At 56.3% G+C, this 20147-nt stretch overlaps 1 protein-coding gene across 7 annotated transcripts in view; it reads right to left on the bottom strand.

Moving 5' to 3' along the window:
• TECPR1 (tectonin beta-propeller repeat containing 1) overlaps positions 1 to 20147 on the bottom strand; it is a 41854-nt gene that overhangs the window by 2379 nt on the left and 19328 nt on the right. For 6 of the 7 annotated variants that reach the window (XM_033195019.1, XM_033195017.1, XM_033195020.1 and 3 more), the window contains 15 exons: positions 19997 to 20142; positions 16298 to 16788; positions 15704 to 15849; positions 14665 to 14820; positions 14234 to 14383; positions 13976 to 14136; positions 12058 to 12185; positions 11030 to 11132; positions 8024 to 8120; positions 7819 to 7898; positions 6690 to 6746; positions 6056 to 6236; positions 5490 to 5625; positions 4787 to 4879; positions 81 to 187 (listed from right to left, as the gene is read on the bottom strand). In XM_033195019.1, the coding sequence (XP_033050910.1) occupies positions 81 to 187; positions 4787 to 4879; positions 5490 to 5625; positions 6056 to 6236; positions 6690 to 6746; positions 7819 to 7898; positions 8024 to 8120; positions 11030 to 11132; positions 12058 to 12185; positions 13976 to 14136; positions 14234 to 14383; positions 14665 to 14820; positions 15704 to 15849; positions 16298 to 16788; positions 19997 to 20142 (2232 nt within the window). The remainder of the gene's footprint in view (positions 1 to 80; positions 188 to 4786; positions 4880 to 5489; positions 5626 to 6055; positions 6237 to 6689; positions 6747 to 7818; positions 7899 to 8023; positions 8121 to 11029; positions 11133 to 12057; positions 12186 to 13975; positions 14137 to 14233; positions 14384 to 14664; positions 14821 to 15703; positions 15850 to 16297; positions 16789 to 19996; positions 20143 to 20147) is intronic. The other variant, XM_033195018.1, reaches the window with a different exon arrangement.

Below are 20147 nucleotides of genomic sequence, written 5' to 3' on the forward strand. Positions count from 1 at the left end.
GACGGCTGGGCACGGGATGGGGGAGACCAGAGAGGGAACCAGAGCACCCCAAGCGCCCGATACCCCCTGAGCACCCCCACCTGGTCCAGAGGCCCCACGGACACTCGGCACACGTTGTTGGACACGTGCTCCCAGCTGGAGCCCTGCGGGTAGCTGGGCGTGATCCCCTGGCGATACCACAGGTTTCCTGGGGAAAGAAGCCGTGAAGATAAAGGGGAAGACCTTCCCGGCCCCTCCTGCCCGTGTGGCCCAGCAGCCGGTGGCCAGGCCCCGCTCTAACCACTTCGGGGTTTGGGAAGCTGCCGGGGAGGCAGGAGGGTCCTGGCCCCTGAGTCAGGGCCACAGCCTCGTCCACTGCTCCACACTCAGGAGCCTGGGCTGCAGCCAGCTCTGCCTTCTGCACACTCAGGGCGTCTCCCAAGCCTCATAATCACCCTATTGTGCTGGGCACGGCTGGGGTCCTGATCCTCTTTCTGCTGAGGCAGAAACTGTGGACAAGGGAAGTCCTAGCCAGAGCAATCAGGCAAGAGAAAGAAAGAAAGGGCATCCAAATCGAAAAAGAGGAAGTCACGGTGTTTCTGTTTGCCCATGATAGGATCAAATACCTAGAAAACCCTAAAGACTTTTCCAAAAGACTCCTAAGTTTGACACATGAGTTCGGGAAAGTCTCAGGTTACAAAATCAATGCACACAAATGAGTAGCACTGCTACATGCCGGCAGCAACCAGGCTGAGAATCAAATGAACCCCTTTTACAACAGCTGCAAAAAATAACACAAAATACCTGGGAATGTATATAACCAAGGAGGTGAAAGATCTCCACCAGGAGAACTACAAAACACTGCTGAGAGAAATCAGAGATGATAGAAACAAATGGAAATGCATCCCATGCTCATGGATTGATGAGTATGGGATGAATCAGTGGAAGAATCAGTATCATGAAAATGACCATATTGCCCAAAACCATCTGCAGTCAATGCAATTTCTATTAAAATGCTGTCATCATTTTTTACAGAATTAGAAAAAAAATCCTAAAATTCATATGGAACCCACAAAGAGCCTGAATGCCCAAAACAATTCTAACCAAAGAGAACAAATCTGGAGGCATCACAATACTGGACTTCAAATTATACTACAAGCCTACGGTAACAAAAACAGCATGGCACTGCTATAAAAATAGACACATAGCCCACCCCCAGCCAATGTATTATAAACCAGTTGATACCTAAGTAGTTTTTGGGGGATGATATTACTTACACATTTTCTATGTAGTAAATATGTATGTGTATGTGCGTGGGTGTGTATCTGATTATTTTGTTGGAGTGATTCCTAGGGTTTGGAACTGTTTGTGCCAAGTTTATGCAAAAATCTACATTTTTGAGTAAACTCCCCATGACTAGAGTAAGTTTCCCCAGTATTTGAGAATTCTTCACTTCCCAAGGCTGTACAAACATCAGATAATCAATATTTGTAAGGACCGATAATGTAATTTATAATGAAATTGCTTTCTCAGTTATTAACGTTAACTGGATCATCTTCATGTAGCCTTATAACTCATTTGTGCTATTCCATTTTCCTCTGTTCCTTTTATTTTCACTTCCCTTATAATGTTAGTCTCTTTGTACTGATTTCTGAAGACTTCATTTATGATTAAAGAGGATAACATTTTGTCTAGAATTGCAAATATGTTTTTTCTCATTCATTTTACTGTGGTGTTTTATTTTTTGGTTACACAGAAGTTGTATATTGAAATATAATCTTGTTCTGTTTTATGAAAAAAAAAATAGACACATAGACCAATGGGACAGAAGAGAGAACCAAGAAATAAAGCCAGATACCTACAGCCCACTGATCTTTGAGAAAGCAAACAAAAGCAGAAACTGGGGAAAGGACAGTTTATTCAATCAGTGGTGCTGGGAAAACTGGATAGTCACGTGTAGAATAATGACACTGGATCTGTCTCTCTCACCATATTAAAAAATCAACTCAAGATGAATCAAGGACTTACATCTAGACCTAAAACCATAAAAATTCGACAAGAAAACCTAGGAAAAGCTATTCAAGGGCTTTGCCTCGGCAAAGAATTTCTGACTAAGATCCCAAAAGCAAATGCAACAAAAACAAACATACATAAAGGAGTCCTAATTAAACTAAAAAGCTTCTACCGAGCAAAAGGAGTAATCATCAGAGTAAAGAGACAACCCAAAGGATGGGAGAAAATATTTGCAAACTATGCAACTGACAAAGGACTAATAACCAGAATCTAGAAGGAGTCAAACAAATCAGCACACACACACACAAAACCAATAATCCCATCCAAAAGTGGTCAAATGACATGAATAGACATTTCTCAAAAGAAGACATGAGGCCGGGCGCGGCGGCTCACGTCTGTAATCCCAGCACTTTGGGAGGCTGAGGCGGGCGGATCACCTGAGGTCGAGAGTTCGAGACCAGCCTGACCAACACAGAGAAACCCCGTCTCTACTAAAACACACAATTAGCCGGGTGTGGTGACACATGGCTGTAATCCCAGCTACTTGGGAGGCTGAGGCAGGAGAATCGCTTGAACCCAGGAGGCAGAGGTTGCAGTGAGCCGAGATTGCATCCACTGCTTTCCAGCCTGGCAACAAGAGCAGAACTCCGTCTCAAAGAAAAAAAAAAAAGGTATGCAAATGACCAACAAACGTATGAAAAAATGCTCAACACCACTAATTATCCGAGAAATGCAAATCCAAACCACACTGAGATATTAATATCATTCGATTTCTGCAAGACTGGCCATTATTATAAAGTCAAAAAACAACAGAGCCAGGCGCAGTGGCTCACGCCTGTAATCCCAGCACTTAGGGAGGCAGAGGCGGGCGGATCACCTGAGGTCAGGAGTTAGAGACTAGCCTGCCCAACATGGCAATACCCCGTCTCTACTAAAAATACAAAACAGTTAGCTGGGCATGGTGGCAGGCACCTGTAATCCCAGCTACTCGGGAGTCTGAGGCAGAAGAATCGCTTGAACCTGGGAGGTGGAGGTTGCAGTGAGCCGAGATCATGCCACTGCACTCTAGCTTGGGCAACAAGAGTGAAACTCCATCTTAAAAAAAAAAAGATTTTTTTAATGGTGCATTTTATTTTTTATTTTTTTACTTTTATTTTATTTTATTTTTTGAGACAGAGTCTTGCTCTGTCACACAGGCTGGAGTGCAGTGGCATGTCTTGGCTCACTGCAATCTCCTCCTCCCAGGTTCAAGTGATTCTCCTGCCTCAGCCTCCTGAGTAGCTGGGACTACAGGCACTTTGGGAGGCTGGCACTTACGCGCCACCACACTTGGCTAATTTTTGTGGTTTTAGTAGAGATGGGTTTCACTAAGTTGGCCAGGGTGGTCTCAAACTCCTGACCTCAAGTGATCTGCCCAACTCGGTCTCCCAAAGTGCTGGGATTACAGGCATGAGCCACTGTGCCTGGCTAATGGTACATTTTATTTTATTTTATTTTATTTTATTATTATTATTATTTTTTTTTGAGACGGAGTCTTGCTCTGCCACCCAGGCTGGAGTGCAGTGGCCGGATCTCAGCTCACTGCAAGCTCCGCCTCCCGGGTTTACGCCATTCTCCTGCCTCAGCCTCCCGAGTAGCTGGGACTACAGGCGCCCGCCTTGTCGCCTGGCTAGTTTTTTGTATTTTTTTTTTTTTTTTTTTTTGAGACGGAGTCTCGCTCTGCCGCCCAGGCTGGAGTGCAGTGGCCGGATCTCAGCTCACTGCAAGCTCCGCCTCCTGGGTTTACGCCATTCTCCTGCCTCAGCCTCCCACGCAGCTGGGACTACAGGCGCCCGCCACGTCGCCCGGCTAGTTTTTTGTATTTTTTAGTAGAGACGGGGTTTCATCATGTTAGCCAGGATGGTCTCGATCTCCTGACCTCGTGATCCGCCCGTCTCGGCCTCCCAAAGTGCTGGGATTACAGGCTGAGCCACCGCGCCCGGCCGTTTTTTGTATTTTTAAGTAGAGACAGGGTTTCACCGTATTAGCCAGGATGGTCTCGATCTCCTGACCTCGTGATCCGTCCGTCTCGGCCTCCCAAAGTGCTGGGAATACAGGCTTGAGCCACCGGGCCCGGCCAATGGTACATTTTAAAATAACTGAAAGAAGGCCAGGTGTGGTAGCTCACGCCTGTAATCCCAGCACTTTGGGAGACTGAGGTGGGTGGGTCACCTGAGGTCAGGAGTTCAAGTCCAGCCTGGCTAACATGGTGAAACCCCACCTCTACTAAAAATATAAAAATTAGCCAGGTGTGGTGGCCTGTGTCTGTAACCCTAGCTACTTGGGAGGCTGAGGCAGGAGAATTGCTTGAACCCAGTAGGTGGAGGTTGCAGTGAGCGGAGATCGCACCACTGCACTCTAGCCTGAGAGACAAGAGCGAAACTCCGTCTCAAAAAATAATAATAATAATAACTAAAAGAGTAAAATTGGATTGTTTGTAACATAAAGGCTTGAGGGGATGGATACTCCCTTTCCCCTGCTGTGATTATTATGTATGGCATGCCATATTATGTATCAAAACATCTCATGTACCCCATAATATACACACCCACTCTGTACTCACAAAAATTAAAGTTTTTTTTTTTTTTTCTGAGACACAGTCTCACGGTGTCATGCAGACCATGTTGGCCAGGCTGGTCTCGAACTCCTGACCTCAGGTGATCCGCTGGCCTCAGCCTCCCAAAGTGCTGAGATTACAGGTGTGTGCCACCACGCCCAGCCAAAACATTAAACATTTTTTAAAAAAGCAACTTGCCGTTCTCATCCAGGGCGTACACCGACGTCTGCCCCACGGACACCTGCTTCAGCCTCTGTCTCGGCGGGGACGGGATGTGGTACCAGCAGTCACCTGAGAAGGGGAGGCTGACTCAGGCATGCGGCCACCTCCTGCTCGTGTGGGCCAGGTGGGGCTGAGGGCCTCGGTCCCCAGCTGCCTCTCGGATGTGTAGCCTGGTGTCAGCTGTGGGCCACACAGAGCTGAGCCGTGCGCTGCCATCCACCCAGCACCATGCCTGGGGCTCTGGAAGCCGTGGCGGGCTCTGATGGACTCATCTCACCAGCGCAACACAAAGGCTTCCAGGGCAGCTCATGGTGGACACCCAGCCTCAGGGACTGCCCCCCAACCCATCCCTGTGTGGAGGGCAGCTGAGTACCAGCGTCCCCATGTTGGACACTGGACATCTGGAGAAAAACAAGCCAGCACAGGCCGTCCTCCCAGGCGGCCACCAGAGTGGTCACTGTGGAGTAGACCCTGCAGGGCCAAGACACAGGGGCCACCCTGGGAAGGGCCAGGCAGGCCTGGCTCCAGCTGCCCCATTGCCAGGGTGACCACCTCCCAGTCAGTCCCAGTGGGAGGGGGACACGGCTTCTGGGGGACCCTGGCCCAGAGGGGATGTTGAGCAAACGTCAGCTTGGACGGAAGGTGAGCACTGCAGGGGCTCCTGGGGCGCGGCACTCACCGGCCGGCTGCGAGGGGTACACGGAGCCCCGGTAGAAGGCGGAGCCGTCCCTGGCCACGGCCCACACCTGGTAGCAGGCCCCGATGGAGATGGAGGCGAAGGGCTGGTCGGTGCCAACGTGCAGCCAGGAGGAGCCCTGGGGACGGCGACGAGGGGTGCTGAGATCACCAGGGCCCCCACCCGCAGGGCCCCACCTCCAGGCCCAGCAGAAATGGGCCTAGCGGTTGGGCAGCACGGGTGGCTGGGGGACAGCCGGGAGTCACACAGCCCCACCCGGCCTGATCTCGGTGCTTGAAATCCTGGGCACATCTCATCCTCCTGCGAGCAGGGACATCGCCCCTGTGGGCGTGTGCACCTCACCGGGGTGCTGACCACCAAGGACCAGGTGCCAAAGAACCACGGTGTTCCCTGGGCCCACCTCCGTCACCCCTGCCCCACTGGCCTCATTCCTGGGCCAACTGCCCCAGGGCACAGGGACCCACTTGGACCACAGACAGTGTCCACTGGTCCTAGGGGCTTGTCCTGAGCAGGGTCCCAGCCCAGCCGGATCTGGCCCCGGCACTCACCGCGGGGTTGAGCGCCGACACGCCCAGGCGGCACAGCACATCCCCCTTGTCACTGATGGCCCAGAGGGCAATGCTGTGCCCGCTCTCCTTGGCACCCGGGCTCTCCGGGATGATGGACACGTCCCTGAGGGTGATGGGGGGCACCTCCAGCCAGGGCCCGCTGGTCACCAGCTTGCATTTTCTGTACAGTGGAGAGCAGACACAGCCCGGGGACCCCAAGGTGACCACCAGGCTCCAGGGCCTCTCCCCCTGGAGCCAGGAGGAGGAAAGCAGTCAACCCCGGGGTGGGTGGAAAGAGGGGCCCAGAGGTGGCCTCCTCCCCACCCCCACCCCCACCCCCAGCCAGGCGGCATTCTCTGTCCAGCTTACAGGTGGAGCCTGCCAGTGACATTTCTCTTATTTGTTCATGAAAACAAACTCTTCTGAAACCAGAGAGCACTGGGAGCCTGCGGGCATTTCCTGGCTGACATTTACTTAGATTCGGCTTCCCTCTTCACCCTACTCCCCACTGCTTCTTCCCTTGGGACTGAGGTCAGAGGCCAGATGTGGCCTGGGGTGCAGGGAACCAGAGCTCCCTCAGGACCGGCTCCTCCAGGAGTCTGACCGTGACGGTCACCCTGCAGCCCTGCCTCACCTGGCCCAGCACCTCCTCCTCACAAAATCCTTCATCGTTTTGGACCCATGGTATGAGCTGCAAGGAGGAAGAAGATGAAATCAGGGCCACTTCGTGGAAGTTTCTGGAAAGGGACCGTGCATGTAAACATTCTTGTTCTACCCGTTACAGGGCATGGGGACTGGGTGAAAGCCATGGACGGGGTTCAGAGGAGGAGGTGTCACCATGTGTGGCTCTTGGGAGACGCTTCCTGGCTGCCCCGGCAGGGTCAGGGCTGAGTGCAGCCCTAGGGACCTGCAGGGAGGGCCTCCCGGGGGTTGGGGCCTCCCAGGGGCTGAAGGCTCCCTGGGGAAGGGGGTCCGGTCCTCTCTGGGGCTGGAGCATAGCAGTCACCTGTCAGGGGTCAGGCTAAGGGGACTCAGCCCTCCCCTCCCCAGGCCTCATCAGAGCCCTTTTGGGGAGCAAGAGCTCTTGGTCAGGATGAGGCCCGAGGCTGAGGGAGGGTGGTCCAGGAGGCCTGGCTGTGGCCGATGGGATGGTCCTGGTCTGCTCAGAAGCCACCTGGCTCTGGGCCCCAGCTCAGGCTGTCCTGGCTGCATCTTCCAGCAGGCTGAGACTGTGCCACGAAGGGTCTGCCCACACCGTGCACCTGCGCCACCAGGGTCCAGGGCCTCGGGACGGGGACTGCATCTCTCTGAGGGGCTCACGCTGCCCCTTCAACTGACATCTCGTGTTGAACCCCCCATCACTCAGGGCCTGGCTCAAAGCCCCCAAGAGCTGAGACCGTCAAGGCCACCGCCCTCCTCAAGCCCCTCAGTCTGGTGCCCCGGATGCCACCATCTGACCCTCCCAGAGCCCGTGCCTGGCACAGCAGGGATGAAGGTGGCATGGGGGAGCCATGGCGCTCCTACCCGTGCCACGCACAGAGGCCAGAGGTGCCATGTGTGCAGGGAACATTCTCCTGGGCCCCTCCCAGCCCCTCCGCTGGCCCCTCCCCCTCCAGTAGCAGGGCTGGCACCAGGGGTCTGCTCCTTGGCCAGGCCTAGGGTGCAGGGTTCAACTTGGAAGAGCAGTGAGGACGGAGGCCACACACTGCAGGGTCCTGACGCTCAGGACCTGGCCCGAAGGCCCTGTGCAGGGAGAGGCTTACGCAGGGAAGTCGCTGGCGTACTGCCACCCCTCCTGGTCCGTGCCCCCCGGGACGCTGAAATCCACGAACCAGTCGGAGACCTGGGAGGAGTGGGTCAGTGAGGATGGGACCCCCCAAATCCAGAGGGCAGTCAGAACACTCGAGGAGGGGCAAGGAGGGGTGGGAGGGCGGATTCCCAACTCCCTAGGGGGCAGCGGAGCCTCACCCAGGCCCACTGCAGGGACGGGGGTTTCGTGCCAGCCTTGGTGCACTCCTGCAGCCCCGAGGCATCGCTCCACATGTACCGGTCCGTAGGCAGACCCCTGCGACAGGACAACAGGGTGGGTGACGAGGGAGACTGGGGAACCAACCAGCTCACTCAGACACCCCCATAACACCCTTGGTGGCAGCCCCGCAGGGAAGCACCGAGCTCCAGTCTCAGAGCCAGCCGCCTCCAGACGCTCGCACTCCTAAGAGGTGACAGCCTGCTGGGCACGGCGGCTCATGCCTGTAATCCCAGCACTTTGGGAGGCTGAGGCAGGGGAATCACCCGAGGTCAGGAATTCGACACCAGCCTGGTCAACACGGTGAAACCCCGTCTCCACTAAAATATAAAAAATTAGCCAGGCGTGGTGGTGGATGCCTGTAGTCCCAGCTACTTTGGAGGCTGAGGCAGGGGAATCGCTTGAACCTGGGAGGCGGAGGGTGCAGTGAGCCGAGATTGCACCACTGTACTCCAGCCTGGCAACAGAGCAAGACTTCGTCTCAAAAAAAAAAGCAGGGGTGGGGGGAAATTTGGACACAGACATGCATAGAGGAGAGAAGACTTTCTTTCTCCTTCCCCGCCTCCCCTCCCCCCTTCCCCCCTCTCCCCTCACCTCCCTTCCCTTCCCTTCCTTCCACAGCTGTCGCTCTGTCACCCAGGCTGGAGTGCAGGGGTATGATCATAGCTCATTGCCGACTCGAATTCCTGGGCTCAAGTGATCCTCCCAACTCAGCCTCCTGAGTAGCTGGAACTACAGACACGTGCCACCACACCTGGCTAATTTATTTTTAAATGTCCTGTAGAGATGGAGTCTTGCTTTGTTGCCCAGGCTGATCTCACCTCCCAAAGCACAGGGATGACAGGTGTGAGTCATCACACATGGCCACATTTCTCTTGTTCAAACCATGTGGTCTGTGGTGCTTTGTTAGTGTCACGACAGGACACTCGAGTAGCGGGAAGCAGCACATGGGGCGGTTTTGGGGGCGGCTGTGAGGCTGAGATGCCTGGAGAACACAGCTGGGGCACGCATTTGTGATGACCAGCTGTGGCCCTTTCGGGCCTCTCTGAGACAGATGTGGGTGCACAGCTCTACCCTGTCCTCAGTAAGGACTGAGGAGGATGTGAGGAGGGGGTGGAGATCCAAGTGTGTTGCCAGGCTGTGTGGACAATGCCCACAGTCGAGGCAGAGGTGTTCAGGATGGAAATATTTTGGCAATGTGTGTCAACCGCCTTAGAAAATCTCAAATCCCCTGATTTACTGGGGTAAACACACAGACACACAAATATTTACACACAGGGACATCCTTTAAATGGTTCCATAGGATGCTGAAAAGGTCACTTATGGTCGAGACGTCCAAGGCTGAGTAAAGTCAGATACACTGGGTCCACCCCGGGTATGGAACGGTGAGGCCATGGAGCCACCTCCCTGTGCCTGGCTTCGTCTGCCCCCAACACACAGGATGGTCGGAAGGCCACACCCCACATGCTAATCGCAGTTGCTGTCTTTGGCTGGTGAGATTAGAGTTGTCAGAGAGTTTGTTGTTTCTATTACTGTCTATTTCATCAATTTGGAAAAGGCAGAAGCGGAGGCTGGGTGCAGTGGCTCACGCCTGACGCCTGTAATCTCAACACTTTGGGAGGCTGAGGCGGATCTCGGGAGTTCAGGAGTTGGAGACCAGCCTGACCAACATGGTGAAATCCTGTCTCTACTAAAAATACAAAAATTAGCCAGGTATGGTGGCGGGCGCCTGTAATCCCAACTACTCGGGAGGCTGAGGTAGGAGAATGGCTTGAACCCGGGAGGCAAGGGCTGCAGTGAGCCAAGATCAAGCCACTGCACTCCAGCCTGGGCGACAGAGTGAGACTGTCTCAAAAAACAAAACAAAACAAAAACAAAGAAAACCAGGAGAGGAAATGAATGGCATTTCTTCAGGCAGCCTCAAAAAGTTAAAAAAAAAAAGAAATTTAAAACTTGGAATATGCCACTTATAATAGTGTCCAAACATATGAAATACCATCTAATAAAAGATGTCAAAGCTCCAGTATAGAAATGTACAGGCCAGGCAGCCGGGTGCGGTGGCTCAAGCCTGTAATCCCAGCACTTTGGGAGGCTGAGGCAGGGGGATCATGAGGTCAGGAGTTCGAGACCAGCCGGACCAATACGGTGAAACCCCGTCTCTACTAAAAATACAAAAATTAGCCCGTCATGGTGGAACGCACCTGTAATCCCAGCTATCTGTTAGTCTGAGGCAGGAGAATCGCTTGAACCCGGGAGGCGGAGCTTGCAGTGAGCCAAGATCACGCCACTGCACTCCAGCCTGGGCGACAGGGCGAGACTGTGTCTCAGAAAAAAAAAAAAAAAATTACAAAACCTTTCTTTCTTCTATCTCTGGTTCTTGAATCAGGAACAGAATCTTACTAAGAAGGAATTACATACCTGTATTGGAAGTAGAAACTTTGTCAATATAGTTAGAGACTTTCGGCTGGGCGCGGTGGCTCACGCCTATAACCCCAGCACTTTGGGAGGCTAAGGTGGGCAGATCACTTGAGGTCAAGAGTTCAAGACCAATCTGGCCAACATGGTGAAACCCCATCTCTACTAACAATACAAAAAATTAGCCAGGCGTGGTGCCGGGCACCTGTAATCGCAGCTACTCGGGAGGCTGAGGCAGGAGAATGGCGTGAACCCAAGAGGCGGAGGTTGCAGTGAGCTGAGATCCGGCCACTGCGCTCCAGCCTGGGCGACAGAGAGAGACTGTATCAAAACAAAAACAAAACAAAAAACCAAAAAACAAGATTCAAGGACAAAGAAATCTCAGTGAGCGATAAGATCTGGTTAGTTCCCTGCTGGGGACCTGACGCCAGGCTCTACTGGACTCCACGCTACGGAGGATGCTGCTGTCCTGGTTTTGCCAGGACTAAGGCCTGTGCCAGGCAGCATCCTGGCTGGGCACCTGTGCCACTTACCTGCTGGTGTAGCCTGTCACAGGGTTCCAGCGCTGGTTCTCATAGATGTGAACACACTTCACGTCTGACTGCGTGTAGATGTTACTGGTGCTGCTGGCCAGGCCTGCGGGGAGAGGTGGCTGCTGGGACCGAGGCCACATGGGCTCTGCTTGGGACTCTGGCATTCCGTCTGAAGCACAGATTCCCAGAGAGGCTGGGAGGGCGGGCTGGAGCCAGGTCAGCGGAGAGGGGCAAACAGTCATGTTGAGCTTATCTCACGGGGCCGGCCTGGCTTGGGTTTCTCGCCTCCGGGCCTGTGATTATTCTGGGACTGCACAACCTTGATGAGCACAGCCCACTGTGCATCAAACCTCCCATCCACACCCCTGCAGCACCTCTTCCCACCTTGCCCTCTATTTAGCGCCAGGGAGGCCTGAGGCCCACCCAGCTCACTCTGTGTTACCAAAGGAACCTGGGACAGTCAACGTAACGTCCATGAGCCCCGGCTCCCTCACTTGTGACGTGAAGACAGAGGCCATTCCTGCCTCACACACAGGGAAGCTGGAAAGCCTGCTTGGATACGCGTTCCCGACGTGTCAAGAGACCACAGTTCTCTGGGGTTAGCTGTTCCCCCATGGGGCATGTGGGCTGTGGCCTGGAACGCCCCGTTTCAGTGTCCGTTTCTGCCTTCGTTTTCCAGTAGGAACAGAGGGACCCTGGCCTAGAATTTGGGGGTCCACAGAAGTTCAGCGAGTGTCTACCCTGAAGGAAAAGCCCACCTAATGCCCTGAAATTGAGGGGTCGGACACGCTGGGGGGCCTTGGCCGCTGCCTCACTGGAACCTTTGAGGCCCTCAGCTCGGGGGGGTACTGGCAGGGACCATCCTGGGTGGAGGCTGGCAGTGGTGAAGGTCACCTGTCAGCCAGCTGTTAGCCGAGTGTGAACACTGGGACAGTAGCCCTGGCCTTGGGCAGGGAACCCAGACGGGGACTAGAGGAAAGAATGCCCAGGAAGGCTCCGGGCGGGGGGGCCCCACGGGCTGCCCTCACCTTGGAAGCAGCCACCTCCATAGCCACCTGTGTACACCCAGGCCGTGTGGTCATAGCCGATGCCCCACACCACGCCCTGGCTGTTGGCCTCCACCATCCGCAGGTGGCCTCCCATCTGCCGCCAGAACCTGGAAGGATGGGAGAGGGCAGGAGGAAACCCCTCAGGCCCCACCTTCCAACCCTGCCTGGCCGCCCTCTTGTTCCATGGCCTCCCGTGGTTCTGGGATTTTCTCAGCCCTCCTTGGTCTCCAAGCACAGACCATCCACCCTGCCTGACCTCCATGTTCATATTAATCAACACTAAAGAGATTCAGCCCACGAGAGGTGCAGGGTCTTGGCACTGGGGCTGTGCAGGTCAGACCCCTCCACGGGCTGGGAGTCTTCTGGAACCCACCCACCTCATCCCCACGGTGACACGGAGGGGATGAGGCCAGCGGCATGTTTCACAGGGCCCCTTGGGGTCTGGGACCTGGGGGAACGGGCTGGCCACGGTGGCAGGTGCAGCCAGGCTTGAATGTCACACAGCAGGGCCAGACGTGACGTCTAATCCTCTGCATGAGTGACAGCACAGCCCTTGGGCTTCCAGGGTGTCGGCAGGAGGCGGCGCCACCACAGCATGGCCTCCTGGATGGGCAGAGTGCAGGCTGCAGCTGGTGCAGGTCAGCCTCCTGTGGCCGAGGCCCCGTCACTGTCACTGTCACCAGAGGCGGTCTGAATCCTCTGACAGGATATTGCTGTCCTCTCCTGCAGCCAGGGCTTCTGGCTCACTATGTCCCCAGCTCCAGTGCCCACGGGTCATGAAGCCCAGGACCTCGTCGGCTTGGGGAGACCCCCTGGGGCAGCCTCTCTGTCCCACAGGGGACAGAATCATAGCCCCCATGTCCGCGGCTGGGTCCTCCTCCTCAGGACTCAGCTCAGACCCCCCCCCCCAGGGAAACTCGTTCCCCCTTTGTGGCTTTTTTTTTTTTCTGAGACAGGGTCTCACTGTGTTGCCCAGGCTGGAGTGCCATGGTGTGGGGTGTGATTATACCTCACTGAAGCCTAGAACTCCTGGGCTCAAGTGATCCTCCCACCTCAGCCCTGCAAGTAGCTGGGACCACAGGTGCATGACACCATGACTTGCTAATTTTTTGATTTTTTTTTTTTGGTAGAGATGAGTCTGGCTATGTTTCCCAGGCTGGTCTTGAACTTCTGACCTCAAGTGATCCTCCTACCTCAGCCTCCCCAAGTGACGAGACTGCAGGTGTGAGCCAACCTGCCTAGCCCCGCCTGTGGCTGTCAATGTCCCCAACAGAACAATGCCTCCTAGGCTTGTGCGTCCAGCCCTGCCCTCACCCGACTCCAACCTGGCTACCCTGAGTCCCCCAGGTCCTGTCTCCACGGGCACTTCCCAGTGCCAAACATCAAGTCCTCTCTCTGCCCACTCCCGCTGGACTTCAAACCCCACCAGCTCTGCCTTGACTATGCCCCCAAACTCTCCTCCCCCAGTAGTTCTCTCCTCTCTGCCCCCAGGCCCCGGACGGCCCCTGCAGCAGGGCCTCAGCTGGAGCTGGAGGTGGCTGAGCACCGGGTCTGTGCCCTGGGCAGGTGGAGAGATGTGGCTGCTTTGCCAGGGCCTGGAAGCCCCCTGGGGTGGAGAACTGCGCCCCTCACCCACACTCCACATTCCTCCCGAAGCTCAGAGGCTCCTGGGCGGCACTGACCCACCCTGGGCCCAGTGGGGCTTCTGGTTCCCCCTCTTGGGGTCTTTGGACAGGCCCAGGGGACTTGGGGGCCTGGGAACCAGTGGCTGTGCTTCTGGCTGGTCAGCGAGAAGCTTGGCCCTGCATGGACTCCAGTCTCCTGGACCCCCCTTCTGTAACCATAAGCTCTGGGTGAGGCCAGGCCCCAGGCCCCACCCGGAGTGCAGCCCACTCACATCTGGTCGCAGGGCAGGGGGTGCTCATGGGCCTCCAGGTCGGGGCTGGGCTCGCTCACGAAGATGTCCCCCTTGCAGGTGATGGACCAGATGGCCTGTGGGGACGGGCGGCCCTGCACCTTCCGGCTCTCGCAGCAGGACAGGCTGAGCAGGGCGAGCTGGCGTGGCACAACACTGGTCACTGCTGAGCAGGCCAGGCCAGGCCGCCCCACCGTGGCTGTCCCTTCCCCCAGCCCAAGGGGACCATCGCCCACTCACCCAGTCATTCATGTCCTGCTCGGTGGCGGCAGCCAGACGCACCGGCCACCTCTGCCGTGTCCGCTCGGGGGTGTACAGGGCAAAGGAGTGCTTGGTCTCATTGAGCACTGGGACCAGCGCCACCACCTCGTTCAGGAATATGTGGGTGTACTGTTCACACAGCAGGCGCCCGGCAGGGCTGTCACCCAGGGCAGGAGGCCTCTGGAGGGTCACCCTCACTGTGCTTCACCCTGGGACCCTGCCCTCGGACACCCTCTCTCCTGGCACCCCTGGCCCTGCCCCTTCCCCTGGGTACCCCCAGCTCTGCCCCCTCCCTTGGTACTTCATTTCTTTACTACCTCCCCTGGGCACCCCCATTTCTGTACCCCTCCCCTGGCACCCCAGCCCCGTGTCCCCTCCCTGGCTCCATCTTCTGTGGGACCTGCGGGCACCTTCTTCTCCTCGTGGACCACGTAGTAGATGAAGAGGATGCTGTCCCGGGCGCCGTCATGCCCCGTGAACTGCTCCAGGGCCACGCGCACGTCCACCCACTTGTGGGGCTTCCAGTCGCACCACCACTGCAGCGTCCCGGTCTTCACCCACACCGACTGCGCGGGCCGGGGCAGGGGACACCGTCACAGGCAGGCCCGGGGTGCAAGGGGAGGAGAGCGGGGACGGGGGTGCCCAGAGGAGGAGGCAGGGCTGGGGTAGGGCCCACTCGGCACTCCCAGCTCTCAGCCCAGCTCCCCCCAGGCTAATGACAACAGTGACGCTGCCGGACACCCAACAGGTGCAGGTTGAAAGCCAGGGCTGTTCTGTACAACCTCCTCTCTCTCAAACAGCCAGGGAGTGGGCACTAGCAGCCCGCCTTCTGAATGGGGAAACAGGCTCAGGAGGTTCCCGGCCTGGCCTGGCGTCAAACAGTGAGCCAGCGGCGAGCTAGAGCCCCAACCACAGCCTGCTTGTGTCCAGCGGCCCTTGGAATGAGGAGGGTCACACGCTCTGTGTGACTTCCCTGTCACCCCCACACTTGACTGTGAGCCTCTGAGGGCCAGGCTCTGACACAGGACAGCGGGGCAGAAGCAGGGTCGGTCCAGGGGTGGGGTCTCTGGCCGCCCTCTGTGCTAACTCCTTGCAATCACACACTGCACCCCTGGGCGCCTGGGGTTCCCTCCAGCAGGGAGAGGATGCCGTGGTTCCCCTCCCTGGCCACCCTCCCCTCCCCACCCACCACCCTCTGAGGTTGCTGTCATCTCTGGGTCCCCAGGGCCTCCAATGAGCCCGGAACACAGCCTGAACCAAAGTCTTCAGGATGGACGAAGGAACCCTGAGCTCCTTTCTCCTTTCTCTATGCCCGCATCTGCGTGGGAGACGGATGGACAGCAGGATGGAAGCATCCATCTGTTTCTCTCAGAGGTGGTACACAGCAGGCGCTCAATGAATGATTGTTGGAAAAAAAAAAAATGTGTGCGCGGCCACCGGGGTGCCCACCTGCTCCACAGCCTGCTCGTAGTGTCTGAAGTTCTCCAGCTCCCGCTTGGTTCTTTCTGTGAGCTGCTGGAAGATCTGCTTCCTCCAGGCAGCAGTCTGGGCCGGTGTGATGGACAGGGACAGCGTCTGCACCGAGGGAGACAGGCCTGTGGGGCAGGCAGAGCTTCAGGGCCGGGGCACCGTCCTGCCCGCAGCTGGGCAGGAAGCCACGGCGCTCCCCTCCAACAAATCAGCCCTTTCTAGGTCAAAACCTATGCTCTCTGTTAAGCCTCCTTCCACCCTTCGCCCTGATGGACAAGTTGCTCTCCCCCAGTAATTCAGCCTGGAAAGTGGCCACCACTGCTAGCACAGGGGACGGGCTGCAGACAGCGGAAGAGGCATTGGCCACTGTGCTTCCAGGTCCTGACAGCCTCAGGCTGGTCTCTGGAGGCCACAGAGGAGCCCAACGTCTGGCTCAGGGCTGCTGAGCACAGTGAGGCATCCAGGGAGGACAGCAGGCCTGCCCGAGCCCCCCAACCCCGGTCTCCTCCCACACCCCACACCCCCAGGGCACCTGGCCATGTGGTTGCCCCCAGGCCCTGCAGGAGCCCTTACCCGCTTGGACAGTGAACCACCTGGGCATGGCACATGCCTCCACCACGCAGCCGCCTCCCGATACCCAGGCCCACAGCGGGTGGTCATCCACCCCGTACGGCTCCTCCAAGCCCAGTGGGAGGAGCCCCAGCGAGGAGAGGCTGGTGGTCTCGGGGAAGCCAGTGGCCGAGTGGCTGGGCACTTTCTTGGGCTCCTTGAGGTCAATACTGGTCCAGGGCAGCTCGGCCGGGGTGGGGGCGGGGCCGGGGTGTGTGTTGGGTCCGGCCTCTCCACTGCCCTCGGCTGGGCAGGCATCCTCCGCGGTATCTTCTGCAGTCCTGCCAGCCCCTGGGCCCGAGGCTGAGCTCCCCGTGGGATTCTTGGAATCGTCTAGAGGCTCTGCAGGGAGAGGCTGGCCAGGCCCCGGTCTCTCGACTTCTGAGGAGGCATCAGTATCGCTGGGGGCAGATTCGCCACTGCCCCTCACCTCGTCACCGAAGAAGCAGCCGGCACTAGGGACAAATCAGGGCAGACCTGTCACTCCCTTGCAGGGGAACAGGTGCTACCAGGCAAGCCCTGTCCAGCGTGCTCCACCATGACTGCCTGTGGAAACCTGGGCAAGTCAGAACCTCCCTGAACTGTCTCTTCCTCTGTGCAAGATATACATCAGCACCTGCTTCCAGAAAGCTGACACCTGGACCACCCTGCAGACCAATCACATCGACATATCTGAGGGTGAAGATCTGGAATTAATATTTCTTTTTTTTTTTTTTTTTTTGAGACGGAGTCTCACTGTCACCCAGGCTGCGGTGCGGTGGTGCAAACTTGGCTCACTGCAACCTCCACCTCCCAGGTTCAAGAGATTCTCCTACCTCTGCCTCCTGAGTAGCTGACAGATTACAGGCATGCACCACCACGCCTGGCTGACTTTTGTATTTTTAGTAGAGATGGGGTTTCACCATGTTGGCCAAGCTGGTCTTGAACTCCTGACCTCAAGTGATCCGCTGACCTCAAGTGATCCGCTGACATCAAGTAATCCACTGGCCTCGGTCTCCCAAAGTGTTGGGATTACAGGCTTCAGCCACCGTGCCTGACCATAAACCTTTTTTCTTTATAAAAGACCCAGCCTCAGGATTCCCTTATAGCAACACAAAATGGACTAAAACATGTGTTTTCAAGTCTCTTGGGTGTACACCCAGCACTGGCTCACATGGCAGTTCGGGGTTTCACGTCTTCAGGAATTGCTAAATTGTTCTCCACAGTCGCTGTACCATTTCACACTCCTACCGGCAGTGTAGAACGGTTCCAATTTCTCCATGTTCTCACTAGCATTTGTTATTTTTTTTATTTTTATTTTTTTTGAGACAGAGTCTTTCTCTGTCACCCAGGCTGGAGGGTAGTGAAGTGACCATAGCTCATTGCAGCCTCGACCTCCTGGGCTCATGGGATCCTCCCATCTCTGCCTCATCTACAGGCACATGCCACTACACCCAGATAATTTTTTTAAAAACTTCTTGCAGAGATGGGGTCTCACTATGTTGTCCAGGCTGACCTTGAATTCCTGGGCTCAAGCGACCCTCCCGCTTTGGCCTCCCAAAGTGCTGGGATCGCAGGTGTGAGCTACTGCACCCAGCCTTGCCTTCCTTCCATTGACTTTTCACTCTCTTGATAATGTCCTTTGATTCACAAAAGTTTTTAATTTTGATGAAGTCCAATTTATCTGTATTTCCTCATTGCCTAGGCTTTTGGTGTCATGTCTAAGAAGTCACTGCTAACCTCAAAGTTATAAAGATTTGGCATCTGTAGTTTTTGAAGCTTCTCAGCTGATTCTCATGTACTTTCCAGTTTAAGAATTACCAGCTGGTGGCCGGGCGCGGTGGCTCAAGCCTGTAATCCCAGCACTTTGGGAGGCCGAGACGGGCAGATCACGAGGTCAGGAGATCGAGACCATCCTGGCTGACATCGTGAAACCCCGTCTCTACTAAAAAATACAAAAAACTAGCCGGGCGTGGTGGTGGGCATCTGTAGTCCCAGCTACTCGGGAGGCTGAGGCAGGAGAATGGCGTGAACCCGGGAGGCGGAGCTTGCAGTGAGCCGAGATAGCGCCACTGCGCTCCAGCCTGGGCGACAGAGCGAGACTCCATCTCAAAAAAAAAAAAAAAGAATTACCAGCTGGGGCCAGGCATGGTGGCTCACACCCAGCACTTCCGGAGGCTGAGGCGGGCCGATCACAAAGTTAGGAGCTCGAGATCATCCTGGCTAACACGGTGAAACCCCATCTCTATTAAAAATACAAAAAATTAGCTGGGTGTGGTGGCGGGCGCCTGTACTCCCAGTTGCTCGGGAGGCTGAGGCAGGAGATTGGCGTGAACCTGGGAGGTGGAGCTTGCAGTGAGCTGAGATCGTGCCACAGCACTCCAGCCTGGGCAACAGAGCGAGAATCCGTCTCAAAACAAAACAAAAAACAAACAAACAAACAAAAGAACTACCAGCTGGCCCGGTGTGGTGGCTCACGCCTGTAATCCCAGCACTTTGGGAGACAGAGGTGGGAGAGTCACTTGAGGTCAGGAGTTCAAGACCAGCCTGGCCAACATGGTGAAACTCCATCTCTACTAAAAATACAAGAATTAGCCAGGTGTGGTGGTGAACACCTGTAATCCCAGCTACTTGGGAGGCTGAGGTGGGAGGATCACTTGGGTCCAGGAGTTTGAGGCTGCAGTGAGCCATGATCATGCCACTGCACTCTAGCCTGGATGACACAGTGAGACTGTCTCAAAACAAAACAAAAAGCCACCTACCATCTGAGCAGACTAAACCCTCAGGTGACACACGAGCAAACGCCTGCCCTGGCCATCCTCCCTGACCCTCTGGGCTGACAGCACAGCAGGGTGGCGACCACCAGGCTCAGGGCACAGAGGGGTATGGACCAGGGGCTGGGGAGGGTCACAGCTACAGGTGGGAACGTGGACGGCTGCAGAGCCTGGGCCCTGAGCGCCATCTCCATCCACGCCCGTGATGTGAACATTGCCACTGCAGAGCTGAGCTGTCCCCAGCTCATCCACGGAGTCGCCTGCCTGTGCTCTCATGGCCGGTGGGCAGAGCTGGGGCTTGTCCACGCTCTTTAGACCCACGGACCCCCAGGTGCGGCCCCAGAACTGCAGCGGCATCACCCAGGGGCTGGTGAGAAATACTAAGTCTCCAACAGAAACTCGGGGTGAGACCCGGAGATCAAAGTCTGAACAAACCCTCCAGGCAACCCTGGTGCCTGAGTCTGAGACCACTGCTGCAGGCTAGGCAGAGACCCTGTGTTCCGTCCTTGTTTCCCCTGGACAGAGGGGTCCTTCCTTCCATCGCAGAGAACCGTTTCTGCCCCAGATCTTCAGCCTTTGGACCCAATGGGGCAACCCACGTCAGGGTCGAGCCTCACCTCCCTCACGACGGCCCAGCCTTACCCTGCTCCCAGTGCCACCACCAGCAGCCCAGAGTGTGTGCAACACCCCCAGCGGCCACCCCAGGCTGCCCCCAGGACCCCCTCTCTGTGGGACCGAGGCAGGAGGGCTTCGGCTCTTGTGGCTCTTGTGAGTGAAGACTCATTTTCTCCTGCCTGGGACAAGTCCCGGGACCCAGTGGGGCAGGTGGCAGACTCTTCTGGACGTGACCACCTAGGCTCAGACAGCCCGTCCCAGCCTGGCTCCTGCACAGCCTGCCGTCCCTGGTCACCTGAGGAGGCTAGACGAGCTGCCGGAGTGTGACCGGTCACACTCTCGGGCCGCGACGATGGCCTTCCAGGTCTTCCCGCTGAGCTCGCTGGGGGTGACGCCCTGCCGGAAGTACACAGCTCGGTCCTCACAGCCAATGCCCCACACCTGGA

Source organism: Trachypithecus francoisi, unplaced genomic scaffold (genome assembly GCF_009764315.1).
Source record: "Trachypithecus francoisi isolate TF-2019V2 unplaced genomic scaffold, Tfra_2.0 Lachesis_group4, whole genome shotgun sequence".
In the NCBI taxonomy this organism is placed as follows: Eukaryota; Metazoa; Chordata; class Mammalia; order Primates; family Cercopithecidae; genus Trachypithecus; species Trachypithecus francoisi.